General features: G+C 46.8%; 2 protein-coding genes across 2 annotated transcripts in view; both read left to right on the forward strand.

The window, feature by feature from the left end:
* Positions 1–20169, forward strand: part of LOC131284384 (fibroblast growth factor receptor 2-like) — a 31251-nt gene extending 11082 nt beyond the window's left edge. Inside the window, exons 2-4 of the mRNA XM_058313239.1 lie at positions 18535–18716; positions 18801–18999; positions 19857–20169. Coding sequence (XP_058169222.1) covers positions 18535–18716; positions 18801–18999; positions 19857–20169 — 694 coding nt within the window. The remainder of the gene's footprint in view (positions 1–18534; positions 18717–18800; positions 19000–19856) is intronic.
* A 2713-nt stretch (positions 20170–22882) lies between these two features.
* On the forward strand, positions 22883–24101 carry LOC131287259 (SPRY domain-containing protein 7). Its single transcript, XM_058316293.1, has 2 exons — positions 22883–23057; positions 23125–24101. Exons 1-2 carry the CDS (start codon positions 22955–22957, stop codon positions 23772–23774), a joined length of 753 nt encoding a protein of 250 aa, XP_058172276.1. The 5' UTR covers positions 22883–22954; the 3' UTR covers positions 23775–24101.
* Positions 24102–24405: the final 304 nt, after the last annotated feature.

Below are 24405 nucleotides of genomic sequence, written 5' to 3' on the forward strand. Positions count from 1 at the left end.
CCAACCCCACACTGCTGGTTTGTGTGTGTATGTGTGTGTGTGTGTGGAATTGGAAAGTTTAATGGATCTGGCGCTATCTAGTCGTTTACAAAATTCGTAAAGGGTACAATTAAATAAGCATATCAGTTGACTACTTCCAACCGAATCCTGATGTTTTGCAAATAATATTGTGCGCTTTTAAACTATTATCCCCGTTTGCGTGAATGGATAAACGCCGGCTTTTCAATCGCTGTTTGTCCACAGAAAGCATTCCGCCGTCCCCCATGTGTGTCTACAGGAAGCACAATGCTAGCATTTATCGATCCTTGGGTGTCTGTCTGTTTGCATTCCGTGCGCACTATGATCGCTTTGAATCACGCTCCAGCGATGGGTTTGTTTTTATTTGATTGCACCTTCCCGGCCAGCCAGCCTTGGAATGGAAAGCATACGTGCATAGCAAAAGCGGAAAAACAAACGGACGTGACACATCCACAGACACCTCGCTGCTGCAACTGAAAAAAAAGGGTTGGGTGGGGGCAAATTTATTTTCCATGAATCAATTATCTTTCCCACCTGGGCGGAAGTCGGTGCCGGTTCCGCCCGTACCATCGATCGATTGCAATGGAAAACATTCGCCCCGTCTCTCTCTTGGTTTTTGCAAGCCTCGCAACGGAACGAGCGTGATTGTCCGTTCGTGGAAGCGCTGGAAAACTCGCATTCCTGGCGAGACGTCTGCACCGGAATTGGACGGTAGCATAGTGTGTTCTGAGGCACAACATTCTCTATGCAAAATGGTGGAGCTCGAGATGAATTATGACGGTAGGAGGAGATAGGGAATATTTTAGAAGTGAGTGAGTGTTCGTAAACAAGAAGGCGTCGCTTGCAATGAGTGAGAATGCAGGCGGGAAAATCACAATACAGCGAAATGCAAATCCTCCACCAATGAATTGTGGCCTTCACCAGACAACAGCACACACAAACACAGAGCGCGTTCTGTGGCAAGCGTTTTCTGCGTTTTGCACTGAAAAAGATTCCTATAATGATATTTCCATCCGCCCGCCCGGTGAGCTTTCCACGGGCAATCATCGCAATATTATTTCTGTTGTGCTCCCTTCGCTATAATTGGCATAGAACATTGGGCCGAACGCGGGTGGCAGCCTTTTCCTGAAATTCCCAGGCCGTTCCGGGGTGCGTGGCAGCAATTTTCCCCGTAACGTTCGAGCCGAGCCTGAACGTATGTCCTCGTTGACGGGGTCGTTCCGTCAAAAGAGCGGATCGCGAACGCAGCGGATGTCGTCTACCCTGTTTTTGCGGTCGACGAAAGATCGGAAATGTCTGGGTCAAAAGTTTTGACTATCAACCCCATGGTCGAGAGAACGCCAGAAGAAACACCGTTCTCAAAAGTTGGCCCACGGCGCAAGCGGTTTTTTTTTAACAAAAAGTTGGCACAGCATAATAACGCGAGCGTTGGGGGGGAAGGAAATTATGCAAAACATTTTACACTTCCAATGCAGCCAAGTGCGTTTGTTTGTCCACGAGCGCCCAGTGTCTCCGGATAGTGAGAGCGAAAGAGTGCTTAGTACGGGGAGAAAATAACAGACCATGAGCGCGAATTTTCCTTCATCCTTCCACCGACGAAGACGACGACGACGACGATGAGGTTCACCTGCGGGGCAAGCTCAGCTTCAATTCGGCGGAATTGGATTCGCACAAATTTCGCGGAAATCCTCTGCACCCGGGCACCGGCCGATAATCGGTATGCTGGGATGCTTTGCACGAACAGACCGCTAGCTGTATGGGTGCCTTCTACCTTTGGCGTGTTTTGTTGGCTCGTTCGGAGGTTGCTTGAATCCACGGCCATATTTGTTTGTGTTGCCCTTTGTTCGTGGACTCCCCTTTTATGTTTTCAGCGGATCTCCGTTTTCCCATCGCCATCCTTTTCCTTCTCTCCCTCTTCCTCTTCCTTCTCCTTTTGCTTCAGCTCATTACACCATCCGGCGGCGGTCCGATGAAAAAAAACAGGCGAATGTGCACTTTTATTGCACCACGACGCTGCAGGCCGTTCTCTCCCAGCATATTGCATTACATTCCCTCCCCCGCTTCCCCCCACCTCATCATAATCGTCGTCTGCCGCCCCCGGGGGCAGGGTAGCCACTCAAACGTTGCCGGGTGGACAGAGCGTTTTATCTTTCTTGCTGTTTTTGAATGCACTTTCATGCTGCTTCTCGTCATTTTTGGAATCGATTTTCAATGCAGCAATTAGGCAACGAAGCGGCAGTAGCAGGAGCAGCAGTAACAACTACACCGCGCAGCTGGTTATTATTGGTTTTTATTGGGTTTTGCGATTGTGTGCCGAACGACGGACCCTCCTGTTTCGTCCAGCGAGCATAATTGCGCACAATGTTCACGTGAGCGCGCGTAACGTCAGCGGGGGGCTATCGTGGACCAGCGGGGCCAAATGTACCATTCAGGATTCGGTGGAAACGCTAGAATTTAATTTACAAAAAATTGCCATTTTTGCCAATTAGCTGACTAAATTAAATCGTAAAAATGTATATTTGGTTTGATGGCATTTGGTCCCATGTTCATATCCGAGGGTTTTACTTAGAAGAACTATGAAGCTACCGAGAAGATATATTCAAGATTTTATTTAGAAGGGCTTAGGGCTTTCAAATATTACCAAAAACCTTTAATTATTACTAATTTCTGAGGAACTAATATCGTTTAGTCAGTCGCTTTTTCAAAACTCAAAAGTAATCGAAGAAATAACACAGTGTTCAAAGTGACCTAATTTGAAGCAAAAAGGGGCCACTGAAAATTCCCTGTAATTCATCTTGTTGCAAGCCACGGTTTTATCACTATCGTTATGTTGGACCGGTTTAACACATGACTGCCATTCGTTGTTCATTAAAAAAAAAGTAATAAAACAGACTATTTTATTGTGCCTCGAATAACGCTACAAGAACGCCGAGAGGAACTCGTCGTTGGCGTGGGCACGTACTGGAACCTCACCGCCAAGCGGAAACGAAACACCGGGGCTCGCAGTTCGCACGAGAGTTTGTGGTAGTAGAATCCAAACGAGGCGCAAAAGGAAATGGCTTTGGCCAAAAGAAGCGAAAGGAACGAAGGGAACGAAATTGCATGTTGTCTCCATGTTTTATGACGCCGGTTTAATGGGGATGATGGTGGTGGCGGTTGTTGCTGGCATCAAAAAGTGCATATCCACTCCCCACCCCTCTCCGGGTGCCACCGTGAGAGGTATATCGGGTTGCTGTCCGGGGAAAAATAGGTGCATCGGTTTGCCATCATCGAGAATGCGCTCCGTCGTTGGGTTAGAGCTGAACTGGCTATTTTTTTTTTTTCTCTCAGCCGGTACCAATGATTTTCCGAGAAATCTGACATCGTTTCATCGTCGGATAAACCGACAGTGCACTGTGGGATGGATTGCCCTGGGAACGTAAATCCCCAAGAGAAGGGCACAACACCTCCCATGGGTGAGTGTGGCTACTAGTTCTTGGATGCTTTTACTAAACTCCACCGTTCGGTCGTGCTACGTGCAGTACGGACGGTCCAATCTCGTTGCCTGCCTGCCAGTTAGATATCCCGGAGCGCTGACGACTCTGATTGTTTAGACCGGTGACGAGTTCTGGGAGTTTCCACTTTTATCAGCTTACTTTTTGCGAACTTCAAACGCCATACGCAACAACCAATCTAGTTGAGTGTTTCTGCGAGCGTTTTGCACAAATTATTCCCTCTTTTTTTGTGAGGTACCACCATCAAACACTTCGTACGAGGACTAATGAGACGCTGCCAGCATTTGAATTGTGAGTAATTACCAACGTTAGTACGTCTGTTGAGAGCGATTAGACCGAGCTCTAGGGGTGAGCTGTTACTGGAGGGGTGTTGAGAATTTCACCATCATTATTTGAATGCGATGTTTCAAGTGCGCTGATGAGTCATGTGTGTACCGGTCGTCCCGGAGTTCCCCGGCACTACCACCTCCAGGTGGTACAGTGCTGCATTACATCAGCACCATCAGCCGTCGGTCGGTCTAGCTCTATGACTTCATTTCCTTCTCCGGGCCCGCCGAGGGTGGTTAGTGTTGGATGCAAATTATCTTCTTCACACCTTCTGTCAATTGCTCTTCCTTCTGCGGACCAGGTGACGGAAGCGATCATCATCCGGGGATACGCCGTACATGCTAATGGGTGGCAAATTTTCTTCCACCCTCCATGCTACAGGTGTCCTTTGAAGGAAAGCTGGACTGTTAATTCACCTTTGGCAAAAAAGTACAGACTGTTTTAATGGCGTCACTTATGGGGTGCTTCAGCCACCGGAAGGCCACTCTGTTTGCTATGAAACAAAAGCACCCCCACCCTTTGCTGGCATAAAATCTGCACCATCGAACAATGTAATGAATTTCCAAGAGAGCAGATATGAAAAAAGGCTTCCACACGATTACATTTGATCTGTATGCACCGCCTTACGCAGCTTATGTGCAATCAATTTAAAGCAATGCATTTCGGTAATCAGAGAAATAGCAATAAGGGCTTTATGTTAAATAAATAGATAATCATTCTTCCAATTTACGATAAATGATTAATGCAAAAATAATAAAATATTTGCACTGGGGTTGAGAAAATGGTTTTTACTCGATACTTGAGAGTTATGTTTCAATTTCATAGTAACAATAACGGCACATTTAAAATGTATAAACCCTGTTGTATAACTTTGGTGGATACACCTTAACATATGTGTACATGGTTGCTTTGTTTGTGTTAGTACAACTAAGTTTCAATAGTAAAATTAAGATGATTTTATCAAAAAGTAGTGATCAAACAAATCTTCAGCAACATTTGCAGTTCTTCAAATTAATGTGTCGAAAGTTTCAGAAGCGACGGTTCAGTATTGGCCGAGTTTTTAGTGTACACAAAACGCCATACATAAAAAAGCTAAAATATTCGATAGATAAGAAATTCAGTTTGGAGCTTAGTTTTCTGCTGTAAGATATCTTCTCGCATAGCAGGAACGGTTTGCTTTGTGCATAAATACCTTTAAGTCTTAACCTATTTCTTGAATCAAACAGTTTGAGATTTTTGTTTCATTCCTCAGGTTGAGGTTTCCGATTTATTGTTGGATTTTACTTACTTTTTGCACATTCCACCAACGTGTTCCTACGTCCGGAAGGTACAACATGAGCCATTCGTCATTTCCAATGAATCGAGACAAGTGGACGCCATTATTAAACTCTTGCGCTTGAAACATTCTGCTTCCAAGCAGGTCCTGGGCGAGTGTGTCCTGTATATCTGACTGGTAGTGGCTGAAATGGTACTTCAATGTGCTCCTTTCCCGTCCGTTACCTTCTCGGTACCCTTGCATCCATTTATTATTGTCCTGGTCGATGGTATCTCTCCCTGTGGGTGTGCAGTTCCACGAACTCCTGCTGGACGGTGCATGCCGGGCGAGCCAAACAATGCGTCGTCCCACCAATTGTAGGGTGCAACCCGCAGCAGCACCAGAGTGCCCAGCTCAGCTGGCATCAAAAGTGAACATCAGTCCAGAGGAAGGTCCTTGCTTCTAGGGGTGTACTCTCTACCTGGCATCTGGTGCATGTTCACATTTGTTCACTGGTTCGATCCAACATTATAAGCCCTCTAGTTGCAGGAGCAGCATTCGGTGGATGATCCTATGGGACACCGTGTTGCTCTTTCCCGGTAGAGACGATTGTGCCGACACAGTTGCTGCGGAGGCTCACCGTTGCGCCCGAGGAAGATTGATTTGGTCCTGGTACCGCTTCAGCCCTAAACGCAGCGATAAAAGTGTGGCCTCTTGAAAGGAAAAAAAAGCAACTTCGTCCCATCAACTGCTACTTTTCTCTCTCTCTCTCTCTCTCTCTCTTTGTCTGCCTCTTGAATGCCTGTGTGTCCTTGCTACGAGAAACACTTCATAATTAAAAGTTGACCGCCGGGACGCCGGGACCACTATTGAGATGTTTCCCAATTCCCTCCGTCGATCATTCGTGTTGTATCGTGTTGGATCGCGGTTGTTCGTCATTTGTTTTACTTGATGTTTTCGTGTGTGTCTGTGCGGTTTTCAGTGTGGGACCCTCTCTGCGCCCTCTCTACACACGGTCGTTAAGATTATCTCTGCAGCCACTCGAGCAGCATACATGCAGGTATGCGCCTGCGGAACCGTCCGGGCCCTAGACCGGCTTTATGAAGAATGAAAGACAAACACACGATCATAACAACGCGAGATTCCAACGGCGGAAGCAACGACGGTATGATCGAATGAAGAATGACTCTTTCCCTAGGAGGGGACCCGATCTCCGTCCGGCTCAAGAAGCCGCGACAAGATCCCAGTTCATGCCGGACTCGCGTGCGATTAGATCAGCGTCCGCTTGAGATGATTCCGCCGGAGCACAGGAGAGTCTCTTAGTTTTCGTTAAAAAAAATGGGCCTTTAAACACTCCAATAACCGTTCCCAATCGCGTTCATTTTCTTTTCATACGGCTCCGTCCACACTCTCTGGTGCCTTAGGCACTGCAGTTCTTGGTCTATTTCTCACATCCCACTTCTCGAACTCCATACTTCACTTTCCGGTCCGGCGGAGAGTGGCAAAGCGGGAGTCGTTGGGATTTCGGATTATAGGGTTCTGGAATGTCGCCACTATCGGAGACGCCTGTTGTATACCTAGAATTTGCCTGCTTCCAAGCTTTTGGGACAACAAAGACACTTCGGAATGACAATACCCTCGACATTTCCTGTGGGGGCTTTTTTTCCACTTTGAACCAGTTCAGTTCCTCTGGTCGCCTTCCCTTCGCGAGGATTACTACAGGCTAATATAGTTCTAATCCCCATTCGCACACATTTCCCCGCCGTGAATAAACGGATTTAGTTTCAACACCAGAAGTCTTACGTTTCGTTCTTTTCCTTTCCTTTGCTTGCAGGTAAGACACCGCTTCCAGCCGGCCCGATGTAACCGGAAGGCCTCTACGGCTGGATACTGAAGGGATACGGAGTGCAAAATTGGGTTATGTTTCGCCAGGAGATGAAATATCAATCCCTGGTTCCATCTGGTTACCGAGTCCATAAGCTTCCCGCTCGACCAGACGACCCTCTGGCTAACCCCGGAGATTTTAGGAATGCCGAGGAAAGATTCGCCGAAACACCCCAGAAGTGCGGGACACTTCTCGGCGTTGGTCCTCTGTCGGCGGCTACCCGCGCACTTGTCCTCGGTGGCAATCCAAACATCCAGCGCGCGTGTGTGGTACTCGCACCATCGTGTTAGTTCGTGTGTTAAAACAAGCTTTACTCCAACGGCGCAGGCAGGCCGCACTTATCCTCCTGGAGCGCGCAGAGACGGCGAAAGAAGCTATTCACCATTGCCTTTGCCCTTACCTTCGCGTTTCGCGGCGGAATTTCTCACACGCCTGTACGACCAAGACCGAGCGAAGACACGACGGTACCCGGGGCTTGAATGAGCAAATTTCCTAGAATCTCGACTTCGGTACTTCTGCACCCGCCCGTGGCCGTCCTCCGGTTGCGCGGTGGTTCCTTTTCTCGAAAGGGCGAACCGTGCACAACGGCGAGAAGACGGAAAGCGAACGAACCGTCCTCTCTCTAGAACCTGGCGAACTGTAATCATCGTCATTTTTCCTGCACCACACTCGCGCGCTACACCTTTGGCCAGCTCAGCGGACCGGGGGTGTGTTGGGGGCTGTGGCTGCAGGTCATCCCAGGGTCGCTTTGTTTGATGGTCGAGATCGTCCCGATTGAATGACGAAAACCCAGGGCCGGCTTTTTGGTTCCTCTTTCAGGTTCAGGCCTCCATCCATCGGTCGTTTTGTTTTAATACGCTCGAAATTCGACACGAACGACGAAACCCAAGTGCCATGGACACTGGACCCCGTGTGGCCGGCCGGCGACCTCTCTCACGGACTTTCGAGAGCCCTCCCTTCATGGGAAGGACGGATCCTTTCCAGGGTTGTGGGGGGACTTCTGATGGAATTTTCTTGCCTCGCGGGATTACCGGTTGGAAGCGATGTGCTCTGCACTCTCCAGCGTCAGACGGTTCGGAGTGGAAGTCCAGGAAGATGCCTGGTTGATATAAGGCATGCTTTACTGTTTTGTGTTCTAACGACATCACGGTTCTGCGGCTGTCGCCAACCCGTCCACTGGTCGTCCCATGGGACTATTATGCTCCGATAATGATGACAATCAGTCGGAGGAACCGTCTCGTATTTGCAGTCCTGAGGAATTACTCTCTTTCTCTCTCTCTCTCGCTTCTTTCGGCCACCTAACAACATCCACCGGTTAGGGTAGGTGGTCCTGCTGTAACAAGCGAAGAGAAGACGAAACATCAAGGAACACGATATGTTGCCCCCGAACCACACCGTTTCCCGGCCAGTTCTTCCAAACCAATGTCCGGCGACGTCTGGGTGAGATAAATTTCGGACATAATCATCATCACTAGCTGCATTGCCGGGCGCGAGCGGACCTCGGTGTAGATTGCTAATTCACCATTCTCCGAAACACCGGCCATCTCGGGGCCAAATTGGTAGGCACGCTTCGGCACGAACACTTGGGTTCCGGCGGGAACTGATTCTCGGGATTTTCGGACCTCGATGAATTGGCTTAATATGGTTGTTATGATAAGTGAGAACGTCGCCATCGTTACCCCCCTCGGGCCGGATATTGCCAGAGGCGGTCGCGGACAAAACTGGACAATTCGGTACTTTCGTTGACTACTCTACAGTGTGATACACATTGCCCAGTGCCCGGACTGGTTGATTGAATCCTTTTTGGACAAGTTAAGTAACCGGGGAGGGGCTTTCTCGGTGCATGATGCAGCTGCTGCCACACCGTCCCCGGGGACCACACGAAAGCGTTCCCGCCCTGGAGAAGAAGGCCTTGTTGTGGTTGGTTCGTGGAAGTGGAAGCTTTTCATCAAATTTATGAAACCGAATCCCGGGAAAACGATAATGAGCGACCCAATTAGGTGTCTTGAGGGGAATCTCTTCTTCCGTCCGAGGGTAATACCACGTTCACGTGTTTATTATTATTATTTCGTTGCGATACCATGCATTACGAACATAGGAAAACGGATGGCCTAAAAGGGGTACCGAAAGTTTTGTCCGAAGATGACGCTTTTATTTCCGACCGGGGAAAACAAAAACCCAGTTAGCGATTCCGATGCCGTTTTGGGATAAACCACACAAATGCGTGCGGTGCACATAACATGGCCCTCCGTCGGTCTTTGGACGGCTCAAATCGGCGTGATCATCTCGTTCGGGGACGGTTTTTTTTTTAGTACCTATTTCGTGGAAAGCACACCGAGGTTTGAACCGCCAGTGCACTTGAAGAGCAGCAGCAAGTACGAGTACGTGTAAATGTACCACTTCTGTGGGTTTTATGTGTCCAGCCTGAAAACCATTAAAACCGACGCTGATGAGGTTTTTTTTTCTAATGAAACCGAACGTGTAGTGCAATACTTCCACCGGACCTCCGGACGAGCTCATGGCGGCGGTGGAGGAGGGATGGTTCGTAAGATCGGTACTTTAATTACAAAACCTAGCCTCTATCCAACCACCCGGCCCCGGCGTTCGGAACGTGTTTCCCCGTGCTCGCCGTTGGGGCCGATCTAGCTTCCCGGAACCCGGCGTCTCTCTTTCTCGCTCTCTCTCTGGCCGTGCCATTGCTGGATCGGACCACATCATTATTGCTATGTGACTTCCCAGAACTCGGTACGCCAACTTCTTCCACCCATGTACCATTCCGGGGGCCCCAATCAGTTCAGATGTAGTAGCATGTACCTTGTCCCCCCCTTGCTGCCACAAGAGGCCGGGGAGATTCCGATTGGATAGGCTACCTATTGCAATCTTCTGCGAACACCCCGAACGCCATTAGTACTACCCCAATCGTCGCTCCAATCACTTTTTCCTGGGACTTCGCCAATGAATTGCACCACTGTTTCGTTAGAATTTATCTAACATTTCGTTATAATTTATCTATCTTCAAACACATATCATGGTGTGTCCAAGGTTTCGAGATCGATCGTGTCGCGCCCGTGGACGACCTTACGCCACGTGTCTGAGACTGGCAGATTCTGGCGCTGTGGTACCAGGCACCTAAATATAGTCTGATAGAGAAGCACCTTTCAAACCCAACTCCATCGGGTCTTCCGAGAATTGCACGCCCGAAAAAGAAAAACAAAATTATCGATCGAATCGGGGTCTTTATCTTGCGCCATCCCGTCAGTACGTTCGACCCTCGGGTGCCCTCTGGTCCATGACCGACGTTCGACGTTCGGCACTCGGTTGAGGGAGATAATCGCCCGGATCGCTCCAAGAAGCGAGATTTTTCTGGCGAATTTGGGTTTTTTTTTTGGTCTTGTACTGCGCATGCGCCACCGACATATGTTTTCCATCCGAGAATCGATGAAAATGACTTCCCGAAATTATCCCCAAACACACACCTGTTCCAACCTGTTCCAACCACCCAACCTTGCACTTCGGTGAGGTTACTCCAGACTGATATGGCGTACACCCAGTGGAGGGAGGATGGAAACGGGGTTGTTGGGTTCGCGGATGATGTGTTCGACCCGGTTTCGCCCGGTGGTGGAATGTGATAAGTAATATCTGGCGCTGTCGATGTCGATGCGGTTTTCAGTGTACACCCTTCCGCGAACCCAAGGGCGCTGGGGTGTGTTTTTGAGCCAACGCGCGCAATGGAGGTTGATTGGGGGGGGGACATTTTTTCCAGTACTCTCCAAAATGACGGCCGCGCTGCGGAGGGCATGACGGGTCTCTCTTGCTAACGGTAGCGCTCAGCGTGCGCGAATTCCGCGAAACAAATTATTACTATCGCCCACCGCCAACTCGCGGGGTCCCTCGTTGGAGTGGGGGCATTTGATTCGATTTTTTTTTGTGTTTTGTTTCTGCAACGTCTATTTTTGCTCTATCTGCTTTCCGCGTTCGACCCGCCAGTTCCCAGAATTTCGATGCTGCGTACTTACGGCGTTTTACAGCGTGTGATTGCTGCAAGAAACTAACAAGCGCCACATTTTTGGCAGCAACGCTCCACCCCATGGCATGGTAACATGACCGTTCTACAAAGCCACGTTCAATATCTAACATTTCAACGGTCACTTTCACTGTGGGGTAGATGCTGAAGACAAGGTGAATAGAACATAACAAGTGGTATCGCCCCGAACAACTAACCAGCAGCAGGACTTAGATACCTCCGCAATAGCCATTCGATTGTTTTGGATTACCTTCCGGCACAGTGACCTCAATATGGTATGTTCTTCGATTAACACTCAAATGCAAACAACGGTAATTTTGACAGTGAAGCAATTTTTTAATTGAATATCTCAAAAATACGGCTGAATATTTCTACAAAAGAAGATCTTTTTTAAAATCCAAAGCTCATCGGATACAAAACTTTCAGATTTTTCTGTTCGACCAGTTCCGAGAACCATGCTGACCGTTCTATTTATAACTTCTCTACTTTTTGAAGATTTTTCATACAAACGGCTGCTTTTTACTATATTTGTTGACTATCTTTTGCAAAGTGAAGCAGAAAATATCGAATTTGAGTTTTTTTAAACATTTTTTATGTAAGTACTAGTGTGCGCTATTTTTTGCGATTACAAATTACGGCACAAATTGACCTCAAAGATAAAAAATAACGCAAATTTCCATTATTTATTATGGTAAAAGAGTAAATGAGGCCCCGGCCGCCATGTTTTCGATCGTGGGTACACCTCTTGTGGACGTTTAAACTGAATGTATGCAATTGGTGATACATTAATTCGTTAAATTCAACCTACGAGTATTTGAATCGTAGTGTGTACCGTTAATTTCGGCTACGCAATCAACCTAGGGGTGCGGTATGAGGGGGGCCCACGGGCCCCCCTTATTTCTCAAAACTATAACAAACTCTGTTTTTCGGTAGACCTAGCGCAGTCCGCTCGCTGCGCTCGCTGCGGGCGCGCCGCCGTTTCCAACTCATTTCTTCGACTAAACTCATTGTTTCATGCTGTCCATCATGTGTGGTATAGTTTAGTTACTAGTAACTTACAGTAACTTAACATGTAAAAGTATATTAACCCGCATTCAACCTCCACTGCGTGATTAGTTTAAACCGTTATGTTCTTTTAAGCGAACCGTTAGCGATCAAATATTTGAAAAGTATGCATGCGTCGCGCTTTGCATAGCTTCAGGCGCTTAATGTGAACCAGCAGGAAGAGGAGAATCTAGCCCGGGGCCTCATTTACTCTTTTACCTTTATTATTTTTATCAATTGCTTAGTACATTAGTTAGATATGGAATGTGACTTTGTAGAACGCTAACGTTGCCATTCGCTGGAAAATGATATATTCGCAACAGCGTGGAGGTCTCGTTTTTGTTAAATTCTCCATAATCCAGTCTCAGCATCAGCAGATTCCATTTAAAAAGCCCCAGAAATGAATGCTACCGTTTATAGCAACCCGCGGTAGCGAGCGTTGTGCTAATTGTGAGCGGCTTGCTACCGGGCCGATTCCCGGTCAAAACCGGATTCAGAACGCGGGCATGGCGCCGCATCGATCCCCATACTACTACCATTCGCCACCATCATTGCTAATTAAGTAATTAGAGAGAAACAGAATGCAGGGGAACTAGAATGTGGTTTCCACACGAAGGGGTGTGGGGGTGAGGGTGAAGAACGCGAACGTGCCCCAACGGAAGCTCGATTGCGCCCAACGAGCGTTCTCGGAAGCAATTTATTGCCGATCCAAACTTGCTGGTTTCCGGAATGATTGGTTTCGCAGAATTGTATTTTTAAAAAAGTTCGTTATCATTTCTAACTAAATTCAAACTAATTACAATCGGTAATGTTGCGTTGGTTTTATATTCATTTATGTCAGGTTACTGCAGAGTACACTATCGGCATATCGCGTGCAAAATCGTCATTGTTTTCTCGTCTTGCTGTTAACGATTGATTCATCGAACGAAGCTCGATTGTTTGCAGAGATCTAGATCACATTGATTTTCCTTTTAGTACCAAACACTTGTTTGTTTATGCGGTTTCACGAACTGTAAATTTCATACGAGCAAGAGAACTGAATCACAGTCAATATAAAATTTTTTTGCTTGTGCTTTTTCGAGACAAGCGAATCAATAATGTTCATGGAAAACAACACCTGACGAACTGAAAAAGCATTCTAAATGAAATAATAGATATGAAACGTCCTATTAGCTGTAGTAATTATGCACATTTACTTATTTTGACATGATTTAGTTCGAATTTGAAAAACGATTTCATGTCTTCGATGCGCCTTCGACGGAGTTGTTACCGTTTTCAAATTAAAGAAAATTCTGTCTAAATATCAAACGAATCAAAAAGAGAAGTTTACACAAGTTGGTTTAAGAACATTCTAGACGAAAACATTTTATCAATTTATGGGAAATCATTTTTTTTCTGGGCATCTTTGTTTTTTGCACACGAAACAAAACTAAGATCACGGATAACTAACCATTATTTGTACGATTCGTTGAAAGTGAACAGTGCTCAAGACATAACACCTACCATGGATGTTTTCGTACGAGGATAAAGTCATCAAGATCAATGTTTTAAATGTTCTAACTGCTTGCAAGTGTTTGTTTTAGTAGCAAAATTAAATTATTTAAAGTAGTGCATTACTTTTGCCCTTCCTTCCTGTTTTCCCCTCGGAAGACAAATATCCTTCACAGGCAGAAGTCACCTAAAGCCACAGTGGGGCGGTGGCAGCCTTTGGCAGACATTACCATGCTTCTGTGGCTTTCACTTCCGTTCCGGTAGCATTGGCTTCGAATCCTTGGCGTATGTTTTCCCTGCTCAAACAAAAAAAAAAAAATGGCGCTTCAGGCATCTCTCGTTTCCTTTGTGCAAGCGGGGCGCATAAAGGCACCCAGGCATGCAACCACCGTCCAACCACGAATGCCGCAGGATACCGGCGGTGTTTCGCACCGGCGAAACAAGCGGGCGAGAAATCTCGGGTTCGCCGGTGTCAAAAACATACATTTCCGATCCTGTCACCTCCAGAAATCAAACACCCGGGATTCGGTCGGTGAAGCGAGGCGCGGTGGTAGAGGACGGACAGACGGACACAGACGGTGAGAGGAGGTGGTTGTTTTGGTACGCTCAATTCCCTTTGAGGGAGGCCGCGCTCGGCGACAACTCGAGTAGTGTCAACTGCTGTGGGCCACAACGCGCCCGAAGGGAAGCCTTTCAACAAACGTTTTACTTGCCGCTGCCGCCTTTGCTCGCTAACGCTTTGGGGCTGGGTTGGGCGGTGGGTTGGGGGCTTACCACCTCACCACATCAGTGTTGTAAAATGTTGCTCCGCTCTATTAAGACCACTTTAGGGCCACCCCGTTCCCGAACGGGCACCTGCCGCACAGACCTGGCACACCTCTCCGCCTTTACAAGCCGCGCCGCCTCGGTTCCTCAGCTAGACAAGGGGGGAAGGGGTGTAAGCCCGATCTCCTGACCGGGTATCGAGTTACCTTTTTCCCGCAACCGGCGGCTCAAGGCCCTCATTAGCCTCCCCTCATTATTGGTAGAGCCAGAAGCAGCAGCAGACAGCTCGCCACACCATCCCGCTCCATTCGGTGGAGGCCGAAGTTGGTTCCCAACGCTTTCCGACGGATTGAGGTAGGCTAGCGAGAGAGAGAGAGAGAGAGAGAGAGAGAGGAGAACCTTGGAGGAGGGGGCCTCATTACCGGGTGTCCAAACTGTAATCGGACACTTACCAGGTTCGGTTGGGAAGGGTGTAGGGTACTTTAGGCGTGCAAATGAGCCTCCACCACCATGCCTTCCCGTACAGCACCCGTCTCTCGTCGACTGTTGACCAACCAAACCGCAAAAACCTGTCACATTGGATGCCGGGCAAGGCGCGTCAAGCCCGGACCGGACGGGATCGGATTGCCGGGAGATTCATCCAGCGTCGACAATCGGAGATGCCGTTGGCTCAACGGGGCTCCGGGAGTCTGCGGTTGTTTTCGGATCGGATTCCAATTCTCACACTTTCCGCGTCCGTTTTAGGGACAACGTCGTCGGAGGGAATCGATAATGTTGTCCGGTTCCCAAGCGGTGTCTTTTCAGAGATCCCCAAAGAGTAGCTTACCGTGCGATGGAATATTTGCATTGCTTGTTTTTGGAAGCCTTACAACTCCTGATCGCGCTTCCTTGTGCTTGTTATTAAGTTTTCCGCCGAGCACAACGGGAAACCATGCAAATATCTCACCGAGATGTTTGGTCAGCCTTTGTTCCAGCGCTGCCCGCTTTAGCCGATGTTAGATTTCCGAAAATTCTATCAATCCACTTACGGAATGGGGCAGGCTATAACAACACCAAGGGGACACTTTTTGCGCCGGTCCGCAGTTCCGTGGAAACATGATGCCGGCGGGTTGATAAGCGAATCTGCACCGTCGTTCCGCGAAGAAGCTGTGCAGAGCGAAGGAAAGCGATTGGGAAGGGAACACACCAAAACAAAAAAAACAACAACCGCATCCACGCCAACGATGCAGTTGCATTTGGATGCAAATGTATCCCGCCGTGCGCTTATGTGCGGTTAAAAGATCTTTGGAGTGAGAGTTCGAAGGAACCGTCGCCTGAGTTCCATCCCCGGGACCGGTGGTTGTTTGGTAGTTCCTTCCCTTCCCGGTGGAGTCGGTCGGAAGCAGCTGATTACTGGAACGACCGAGCTTCGGACTCTCCCTCTCTTCCTCTTTCTCTGTCTGTGGACAGTGGGGAATCTAATCAGTTTCCGAACGGCGACATCGAGATGCCGGTCACGCGATTAATCCCAAGCGAAGCTGCCCCGCCGAACGACTTTGCCTTTGCCATGCAAATGATTATTATGCAAATCTATGCACGAGAGAGGAGGTCCAACCTTGGCCTTCACGTGCTACTTGTTTGATGCGCTTGGTGCAAAGAATTCTTCCCCGATGAACGAACTGTTTACGATTCAAGTCCTATTGGGCGTTATAAATGTATAGTGCTGCAAGCGAGCCTTGCCATACATAGGGTTTTGTTTACCATCAGCCTGCTGTAGCCTCTATTTTTTTAAAATAATTTTTTATTAACACATGTTAAACAAATCACTTTCTTGTAGAAGTAATTTAAACTGCACCTGTACGCTTCCAGAACTCCACCGGAATGAAAAACAAACCGAGAAAAACGTGCGGGGTAGAAACCTTGAAGGAATCTGAACCCCTCGCAGCGTCGTTTTGCATCCGGAAACAACCTCCCCCCCCCCCCCCCCCCTCCCTTAGTTCCAGTGGGGAAAAGTTTCTTCCGAAACCCCGGAAGGAATTGTGCAATCGCAAAATGAAACCATTACCTTCATCATCATCATTCGTCCGTGGTGCGGAATGGTACAAGTGCATTCACCCGCCGGGCATATTGTGCCTGGTCCAAGGATAGGAAACTTACGGATGGATTATTTTCGTGGAAACCCGACATCCACCACCCACCCCGTCACCTGCGTTGGGTGGGTGGAGATGTTTTGCAAACGAATATTTTTCCCTCCTAAGCCGCACGAAGCGTAGGAAAGGGTGGGTGTGGGTTTAATCGAACGGGAAATCCTTCCCCACACTAACTCTTACTGTTGGATTTATTGGTGAGGGCGGCACACTTTTGCAGTTTGACAAGAAAATTCCTCTCGAAATTTAGCAGTGCCTTGGGATGAACGCAATATTTTTGCATTATCGCTGCACTGTTGGCGCTTCAGGGATTCGTTATTTTTCCCTGCAGCTTTCCAAAACAAACCGCAATTTAAACAACAGCTTTCTGCTTGAGCTACCTTCAGCACTTGCGGTTGCTGTTAACGATCGATTGTGTTTAAGTTACCTCCACGTGTATTGAGATTTGATCCCATCGGCGGATATCCTCGAAAAACGGAAACCTACAATCGACACGCTCGATCGACATGGTTCACTTTTTTGGTAAATGTTTGCTGATGTTATTTGCATAATGCTGTTGGTAGAATCCACACCATCGGAGTACGCACGAGTAGGATTGTTTTTCCACACACTTTTGACGAAAGAAGATCAATTTCATTTTGCTTATGAAGCTAATGTGTAAAATAACAATCAACTACACGAGTAAGGGACGTTGCTTCACGGCAAATTGACGTATTTGATGTTCGATTCTGAATCGTTTTCGACAAACAACAAACCATGGTATGGATGGCAAAAAAGAAACGGCCAACGGAAAATCGCATTAAATTGGGCTCGCTTTTCATTGCCCGTCGGTATTCCGATTGTGACGGGTGAAATAACGATAAGCTATCAAGGTTCAAAGAAAAGCACAACTCCCCAAACGCGCCAGGATACATGGCGATGGTGAGAAATAATGAGCTTCGAATGGAGATTAAATTACGAACCATCGTCGTCACCGGATAGCTGCTGCTGCTACGCTTTTAAACCCCATAACGTGGGGAATAATTTTAATTATGTGCGGTTTGCGAGCGTTTCATTTTTCTTTTACCACTTTCGAGTCGGGTTTATGCTACAGTATTGTGAAACCTACCAAAAACAGACCGGCGAACATATATCGATTAAGCACAAAGAAGACCCAGCTTGACGAAACAACAATTGCATAGTCCGAAACAAAGAGAATTGCACGGATGAACATCAACCGCACCGGTCCCATCTCCCTGCTGCCCCACTTCCAAAGCCGGGAAAACCTCATCACGTTTCTGCTAATTCCCGGCGTGACACGGGTGTGACGTTGGGCGGTATATTACATTCTGTTCCGAACAGTCAGTGTTGTCCTGGCTGGTGCGATGGTGCTCTTTTAAAAACTTTTTTAATTTTGCTTTAGTTTTACTGCACACGTTGCAAAGTCCATCCCTCCAGTGGTGAACGCAGTACCCACAAGTGCCTTAATGTTACGTGGACGATTGCTTATTTGGGTTTATTTCTGTGGATGGACACCTAAATTAAATACGTTACAGCGACAGAAGCTTTTATACTTTTTGCATTTCTAGACATCCTTTGCACTAAAGACATTCCTTACCCTGCATGAGTTCGTGCAGCTTCTCATGTGGAATCACATCTCCTTTAATAAACAGTTATTTTTTGCACAACAAGCCTGCTGCGTTTACCGAAGAACGCACTTGAAATGCAGCATCGTTTCGCTTAAAAAAACGCATACTCGAAACGCCCGAATTCAAATTAGCCGTTACGTTCTAAGCACTCTGTGTTTTGGTGCAATGATACAATCAATTTGAAATTCAAAAGGGCCAGAGATATTTGACTTAACTGGGTCTATACATTTTGCTAGGGAATTTACAACACACATAAAAAAATGTACCTTCTTTCGCGTTGCCATTTCTCTCCTATAAAATGGCAAAACATACTTTGGAAACGTTTAGCTAATCGGATACGAAAGTGGATTTACCAAAAAGGGTAAAAGGAGATTTTGCTGTTTGGACTGCAAATAGTTGGATAATGTAATCCTGCAGCGATTTCCAGAGCGTTGTAACGTTTCATTACTCTTCTCGTTTGCACACATTTTTCGGCAGGTTCAAAAACAATAAGCCCCACCCGTGGAGCAAGGACGTGTCGTCGTTCATCGTGTACCCGGAAGCGGCCAACCAGACGATCTACAGCCCGCGCCTGGAGGAGAACGACATCGGCAACTACACGTGCATTCTGCGCAACGAAACGCACGCCATCAAGCACGAAATCGAGCTCCGGCTACAAGGTTGGTATATCGGCGAATCTTAAAAAAGTAACCATCCCTGGTAGCGCAGACACAGACACTCTATGTTTCCGTTCTTCGTTGCAGATAACAAACCGGACAACCCGATGCCCACCTTCCGGCCGAAGGACATGATGGTGAGCGTGGGTGAAAGCGCTCGGTTCTACTGCGAGGCGTACGTCGGCAACCTGTACCTGCCCGATGCGGCCAACGAGATCGTCTGGAGCCAGATGTTCGACGACGATCCGCACAACGTCACCGACAGCGTCCAGGTGAACGTGACCAGGTATGGGAAATTAATTTCTCGCCCAATCAACTCCTCCCTCTGCAATGGGCGGTGGAAAAGCGCACCACTCACATCCCGAATGCACTTCAGATCCAATCAGCCCAAGTGCTCCATCCCTTTCATTTAGGGTTCCAAACCGTCGGAAATTCCCAAACCATTCACGCCGTGGTTCCGGGAACTGTCTTCTATGCAAGCGTTATCACACTCTTTGCCATCTTCATCAAAGCGATGGTTCAGATACCGCAGCCCGATACACCGCCAGCGACTAGTATCGATTGTATCTCCATCGATCTTACGTCATGTCGTTTCACTCGACAATGCGTCAAACGATGCGGAAGTGACTGCTTCCGCTCCCGGATATTTTGCCTCCCGTGTTTTAAGTACCACCGCCTCCACCATTCCAACCATACGAAATGCATTACGTCATGAAGTGAATTGAGTACTTTTCATGTTCTTTAAATTCCTAATTTTGTCGTCGTGACTTACTTTCTCCTGATGGTAAAGTTGTAGAGCGGAATATTTGCCAAGACGTAAGTTGCGAATGAGTTATCCCGAGTGTCCTATTGGTTACATTATTCGCAATCGTTACGGATTATTTTCACTCGTCACAGGCTTATTTAGTGTCATGTTGCGGATTGGATTCCCGCGGTTAACCGGAAGTCAACTGTAGTTGATGCCTGTTGTTGTAATGAAGCTTAATTATTTTGTAAAACATGTTCGGTTAAATGCCATCATCTGGACATTCCACCAGCAACTACCATACTTTTTGCATATTGATTTCATTACTTCATACATTTGAGTCATTCTTTTTTTTTACTTAATCCTCTTATTTATTCTTCCTCTTCTTTCCCACGCAGAGAGGCAGGCCAAATCATTGGATCGTACCTATCGATACCGAACATCAAGGCACACCACTACGGCCGCTATCGGTGCCAAATCATGTCCGGCAACTCGGCCCAAAAGCTCAACCTGAGCGTACTGCTCTCGCCGGTGGAAGTAACAACCATCACGGATTCGCAGCTGTCCGCGCTGGTGTACATCATGGCCACACTCCTCTTCGTGCTCGTTGTGCTCTTCGCCTGGATCTGCCGAACGGTGCAGCAGCGTACGAGCGGCAAAAAGGATAATCGCTGTTCCGCTCAGTTCATTGCCGAGCACGACAGTGTGTAAGCGTGTCCGACCATCTACCGACCCCTTACCAACCGACCAGCTGTTCCCGTCGCACGGCGAGTGGCTACCGGGGGACCGTTTTAGGACTGGAACAGACTGAAAAAAAAAACTATTTCAATGGGAGGTATGGCCCTGCTTGTTTGCTGCTCGAGAACTACTCCACACTCCGGAGATTGGACGGGGACACGCATGAGATGAAAGCTGGGAAAAAGGAGCTCGTCAACTTTTGGTGTCGAGAGATTGGATCGTCCGTGGTTTCGCCGTTTGTCGTTGCTAAATGTTGTGAATGTTTATATAGTTATAAAAGTATTTTTAACCAATCGCGAAACACACGGTAACGGTGGGCCCAACTATATCATTCACCCTGCCAGACCACCGAACCCAACATTTTCCGCTCTGCTTGAGGGGTGAGGAGGGAGGGAAGAATGGAAGAAATTTTCATCCGAGCCCCGGTGGGTAAATTCTGTGAAAACTCAATCAAAGGGACGGCGCGGCAGCAGGGTATAAAGATAGAAACAAGCGACTAACAAAGAGTAAACAAAAAAGTATAGCAAACCTGCGAACTTACACGAAAAAAACACATGTTTTGCTAAAAGCAATCATTAGATTTAGGCAACAACGGGCAGTAACGAAGAAAAACAGAACGGTAAAAAACCACAAAATTGACTCGAAAACTATCACTGTTTTGCACACATCGTCTTGCTCTCAGCGTAGAATAATGCATCATTCGGTCGAGAAATTTTCTCTTTCGGATAAGAAACAAACAAACAACTCGTAGGAATTAGTGAAAGTTGTTCACCATTTACAGAATACCCACCAAGATGTAGAGGAAAATGTTAATGAGTGTATCAACGGGATAATTGATCAGTGTGTGACCATATTAAAGTGGAGGGGGGGAAACAAGAAAAATAATATACAAGATACTCCGGGAGACTTTTGTTCCAAAGGAACGACTGTTTTGCTGGCTAAACCTAACTCTGAGCTAGGCATAGCAATAATCAAAAGAAAGCCACAATGTTTCTTACCCAATCTTCGACACACATTACCGCAAACATACACACAAAGATACAGATATAAATCTTTGCATACTACATGGACTGTACTGTACTGTACGCAAACGGATAAGCAAATGAAACAGTGAACAACAACTAAAAAGAATGAGCGTGAAAAGGTAGAAAACAAAATCTACAAAATAACAAAATTCAGTAGTGCTATTGCTTGTATTGTATATACTTACACATATAAAACAACAACAAATATTATAGGTAATGCAAGGGCAGGAGATTGTTATTTTCGGCAGCGCAGATAGATGGAGGCAACGCTATGTGGTTTGATTCTCCGTGATTAGTGATTAGGTTTAAAAATTCAGAAAAGAAAATAATGAAAGCGTGAGACAATGGACAGGGGAGCAGGGAGTTGATTTCCATACGGAACGGCTAGTAGTAGTTTAGGGTTGTTGCTGGGGATACTGTGCGCCGGCAAATGGTGATCGCTTAATTTAATGACTTTATTTATTTGTGGTACCTACACCAACCCCGTGACAGTGAGATGAATTGAACGCAAATAGAGAATTACTTTTACATGATTTATGAGTCCACATTCCCATTCGGTACTCGGGATGTTTTAAATGCATACTTTAGTTCCACGTTTTTCGTTAAACATATTTTCCTACAAACAGTTCATCCGGAAAATAGAATTAGCATTCTCCTGATTTGGTATGATTGAAGTCGCCTTCGTTATGTATTTCTTTTGACCAAAATCGTAGTGAGATTAACGTGATAGCCAACAAGATCAACCGGTGATCCTTGGCGATCGTGTGCAGTCCGACGAATGTTACGAAGGCACAGAAAGATAACGAATTTAACTAGTATCTTACCCGCGTTGATATATGCGCCACTCGGTGAAGAAAACGATTCAAACACGCATTATTCCAACGGATGAGAAGTAAATCAAATGGAGAGAGATGCTAGCTCTTGGTTAAACACGATGGATCAATAGTATTTGTAGGCCACGGACGCATGATTTCACCAACAGGGAACTGTAATAGGAACTCCGTCGTGCTCGTCGTGCTGGAGCTTTTTGTATAGTCGTCCTAAATACATATTCGATATACCAACAATTCTTATGTAATAAACTGTCTAGCATTGTCGTACAAAAGTCGTATTTTGGTTGACTTCAAATTCAATCGAAAGAAATTACATAAGAACAACGTGACTAATATTAGTCAATGAAGTTATTCGCAAACCTCATTTTCCCTGTTTGTATGTTATAACATCCGAAGAACTGATATCCTTTTAAAAACTGTTAACTGACGATGAAATTAAATTCATATTCAAAAAAATTACTTGTTTTACGCCTAAAGGTATGCAGTTAGCAGATTTATGTACCTTTCAATAAAATAGTACGTTCCCAAAGGGGTGCAGCTCCAGAATTTTGTCAAAAACTCAAACGTTTTTTCTCAAAAACTAAGTGGAACGAGAAAATGAAACTTGTGAAAAAGTACCTACCATTTATTTGAGAGGTTTATGATTAAAATCTGTCGTCACAACATAAAGTTCGCAATTTCAGCTAATTTTTCAACGGTTAACCAAGCAGGTTGAAGCTTTACCAAAGTAACCTTGGTCAAAACGTAAATATTTGGCTTGCAAACGACAACTCAGCTGTCAATCGCTGATCAGTCTCCGAGAAAACATTGCAGAAAAAGTGTACGTGAATAAATCAAAACATAAATCCCGCAAGCACCAGGCAAACTTTAGCAAAACGTCGAATTTTCATCGGCTGTGCAATGTTCTGTTGTCTAAAGAACTGCCTCAACGGGGTATTGCCAGCGCAGGCGGTACACATCACGAAAACATCTAACCCGGTGCAGCTGGACTCGTCACATATGGGTGAGTAATGTTCGGGGGAAGTCCATTAGGAACGAGGCAAACTAAATGTGTTGACCCATTTCTTCAGGCCACGAGGTGGTGATCATAAAGAACGGCCTGCGGGCATGCGGAACCGGCGGCGTACTGGCCAACGCACCGCTTGTACAATCGAAATCTTACTTCGAAGTAAAGCTGCAGCAATCGGGCCACTGGTCGATCGGACTGGCGACACAGCAGACCGACCTGAACCAGTCGGTCGGTGGCAAGGACAAAGAATCGTGGTGTCTTAACTCGAACCATCTGGTGCTGCACGGCGGGGAGGTCATCTATCGGTTAGACGCGAGCAAGACCGGCCAACAGCACGGTGGCCAAAATTCACCCGGCCACGGATCCGCCAGTCTCGAAACTTCCCCGTCCTCAACCGTACCCGTCGACCTAACGCCCGGCTCGGCCCCGGTGTTCCCCATCGTCGGGGGACCTAACACCGGAAGCAGCGGTACTGACCAAACTGGCCTCCCGCAGGAAGGTGACACGATAGGCGTTGCGTACGATCACGTCGAGCTGAACTTCTATTTGAACGGCAAAAACCTGAACGTGCCGGTGCTAAACGTGCGTGGTAATGTTCACCCCTGCATGTTCGTCGACGACGGGGCCATCCTCGACATCGTGCTGGACAACTTCGCCTACGGGCCACCGCCCGGCTTCGAGCGGATTCTCGTCGAGCAGTCGTTGCTTTGATTTCAACCGTTGTTTCGGTGCATTATGTTTTGTTAAGTTTAAAATCTTCTCTCGCTCAAATCGAGCTACTTCGATACACTAATCTCTACCGGACTGGGGATTTGAAGGAGAACAGAAAGCCGTTCCAATCCTCGCTAAAAAGTGTCTCTCTCTCTCTTTATCCGTTTATTCAACGGTTGCTATGTTGTTATATCGCTTGCATACTGTCGTTAAAACTGCGTTGCTATGTGCCGTTTTGTATTGTTCATTGCTCATATGTATACTCTCAATTCTTTGGCGGAATTTACTCCGCATCAAATCCAACGTCTTTCGACTGTCACCACTAATAATCGGAAATGAGAATGGTCCATGACTATCGTTACCTAATCCAACAAACATCGCTTATATAGTCAGCCAACAACACACTGAAGTACAGTCGTTCGGAGCAGCTTACAAAAAAAATGAAACTCTGAAAGCAAAACCCTATAACATTTAACATTCCCCTCGTTCGCCAACACTTTAGACCTCCCGTTTACCGAAATGCTTTTTTCTACTAGAGATTTATCGAACTGTTGATATAAAAAAAAAGAACGCAGCGGAACCAAATCGTGCGTGAACGAATCTAACTTTGTAAACCATCAACACGCTTTGT

This window comes from Anopheles ziemanni, chromosome 3 (assembly GCF_943734765.1).
Source record: "Anopheles ziemanni chromosome 3, idAnoZiCoDA_A2_x.2, whole genome shotgun sequence".
NCBI lineage: Eukaryota > Metazoa > Arthropoda > Insecta > Diptera > Culicidae > Anopheles > Anopheles ziemanni.

Coding starts and splice junctions, on each gene's coding strand:
- LOC131287259 (XM_058316293.1), top strand. CDS start 22,955: ATGTTCTGTTGTCTAAAGAACTGCCTCAACGGGGTATTGCCAGCGCAG. Junction 23,058..23,124: donor GCTGGACTCGTCACATATGG/GTGAGTAATGTT, acceptor CCATTTCTTCAG/GCCACGAGGTGGTGATCATA.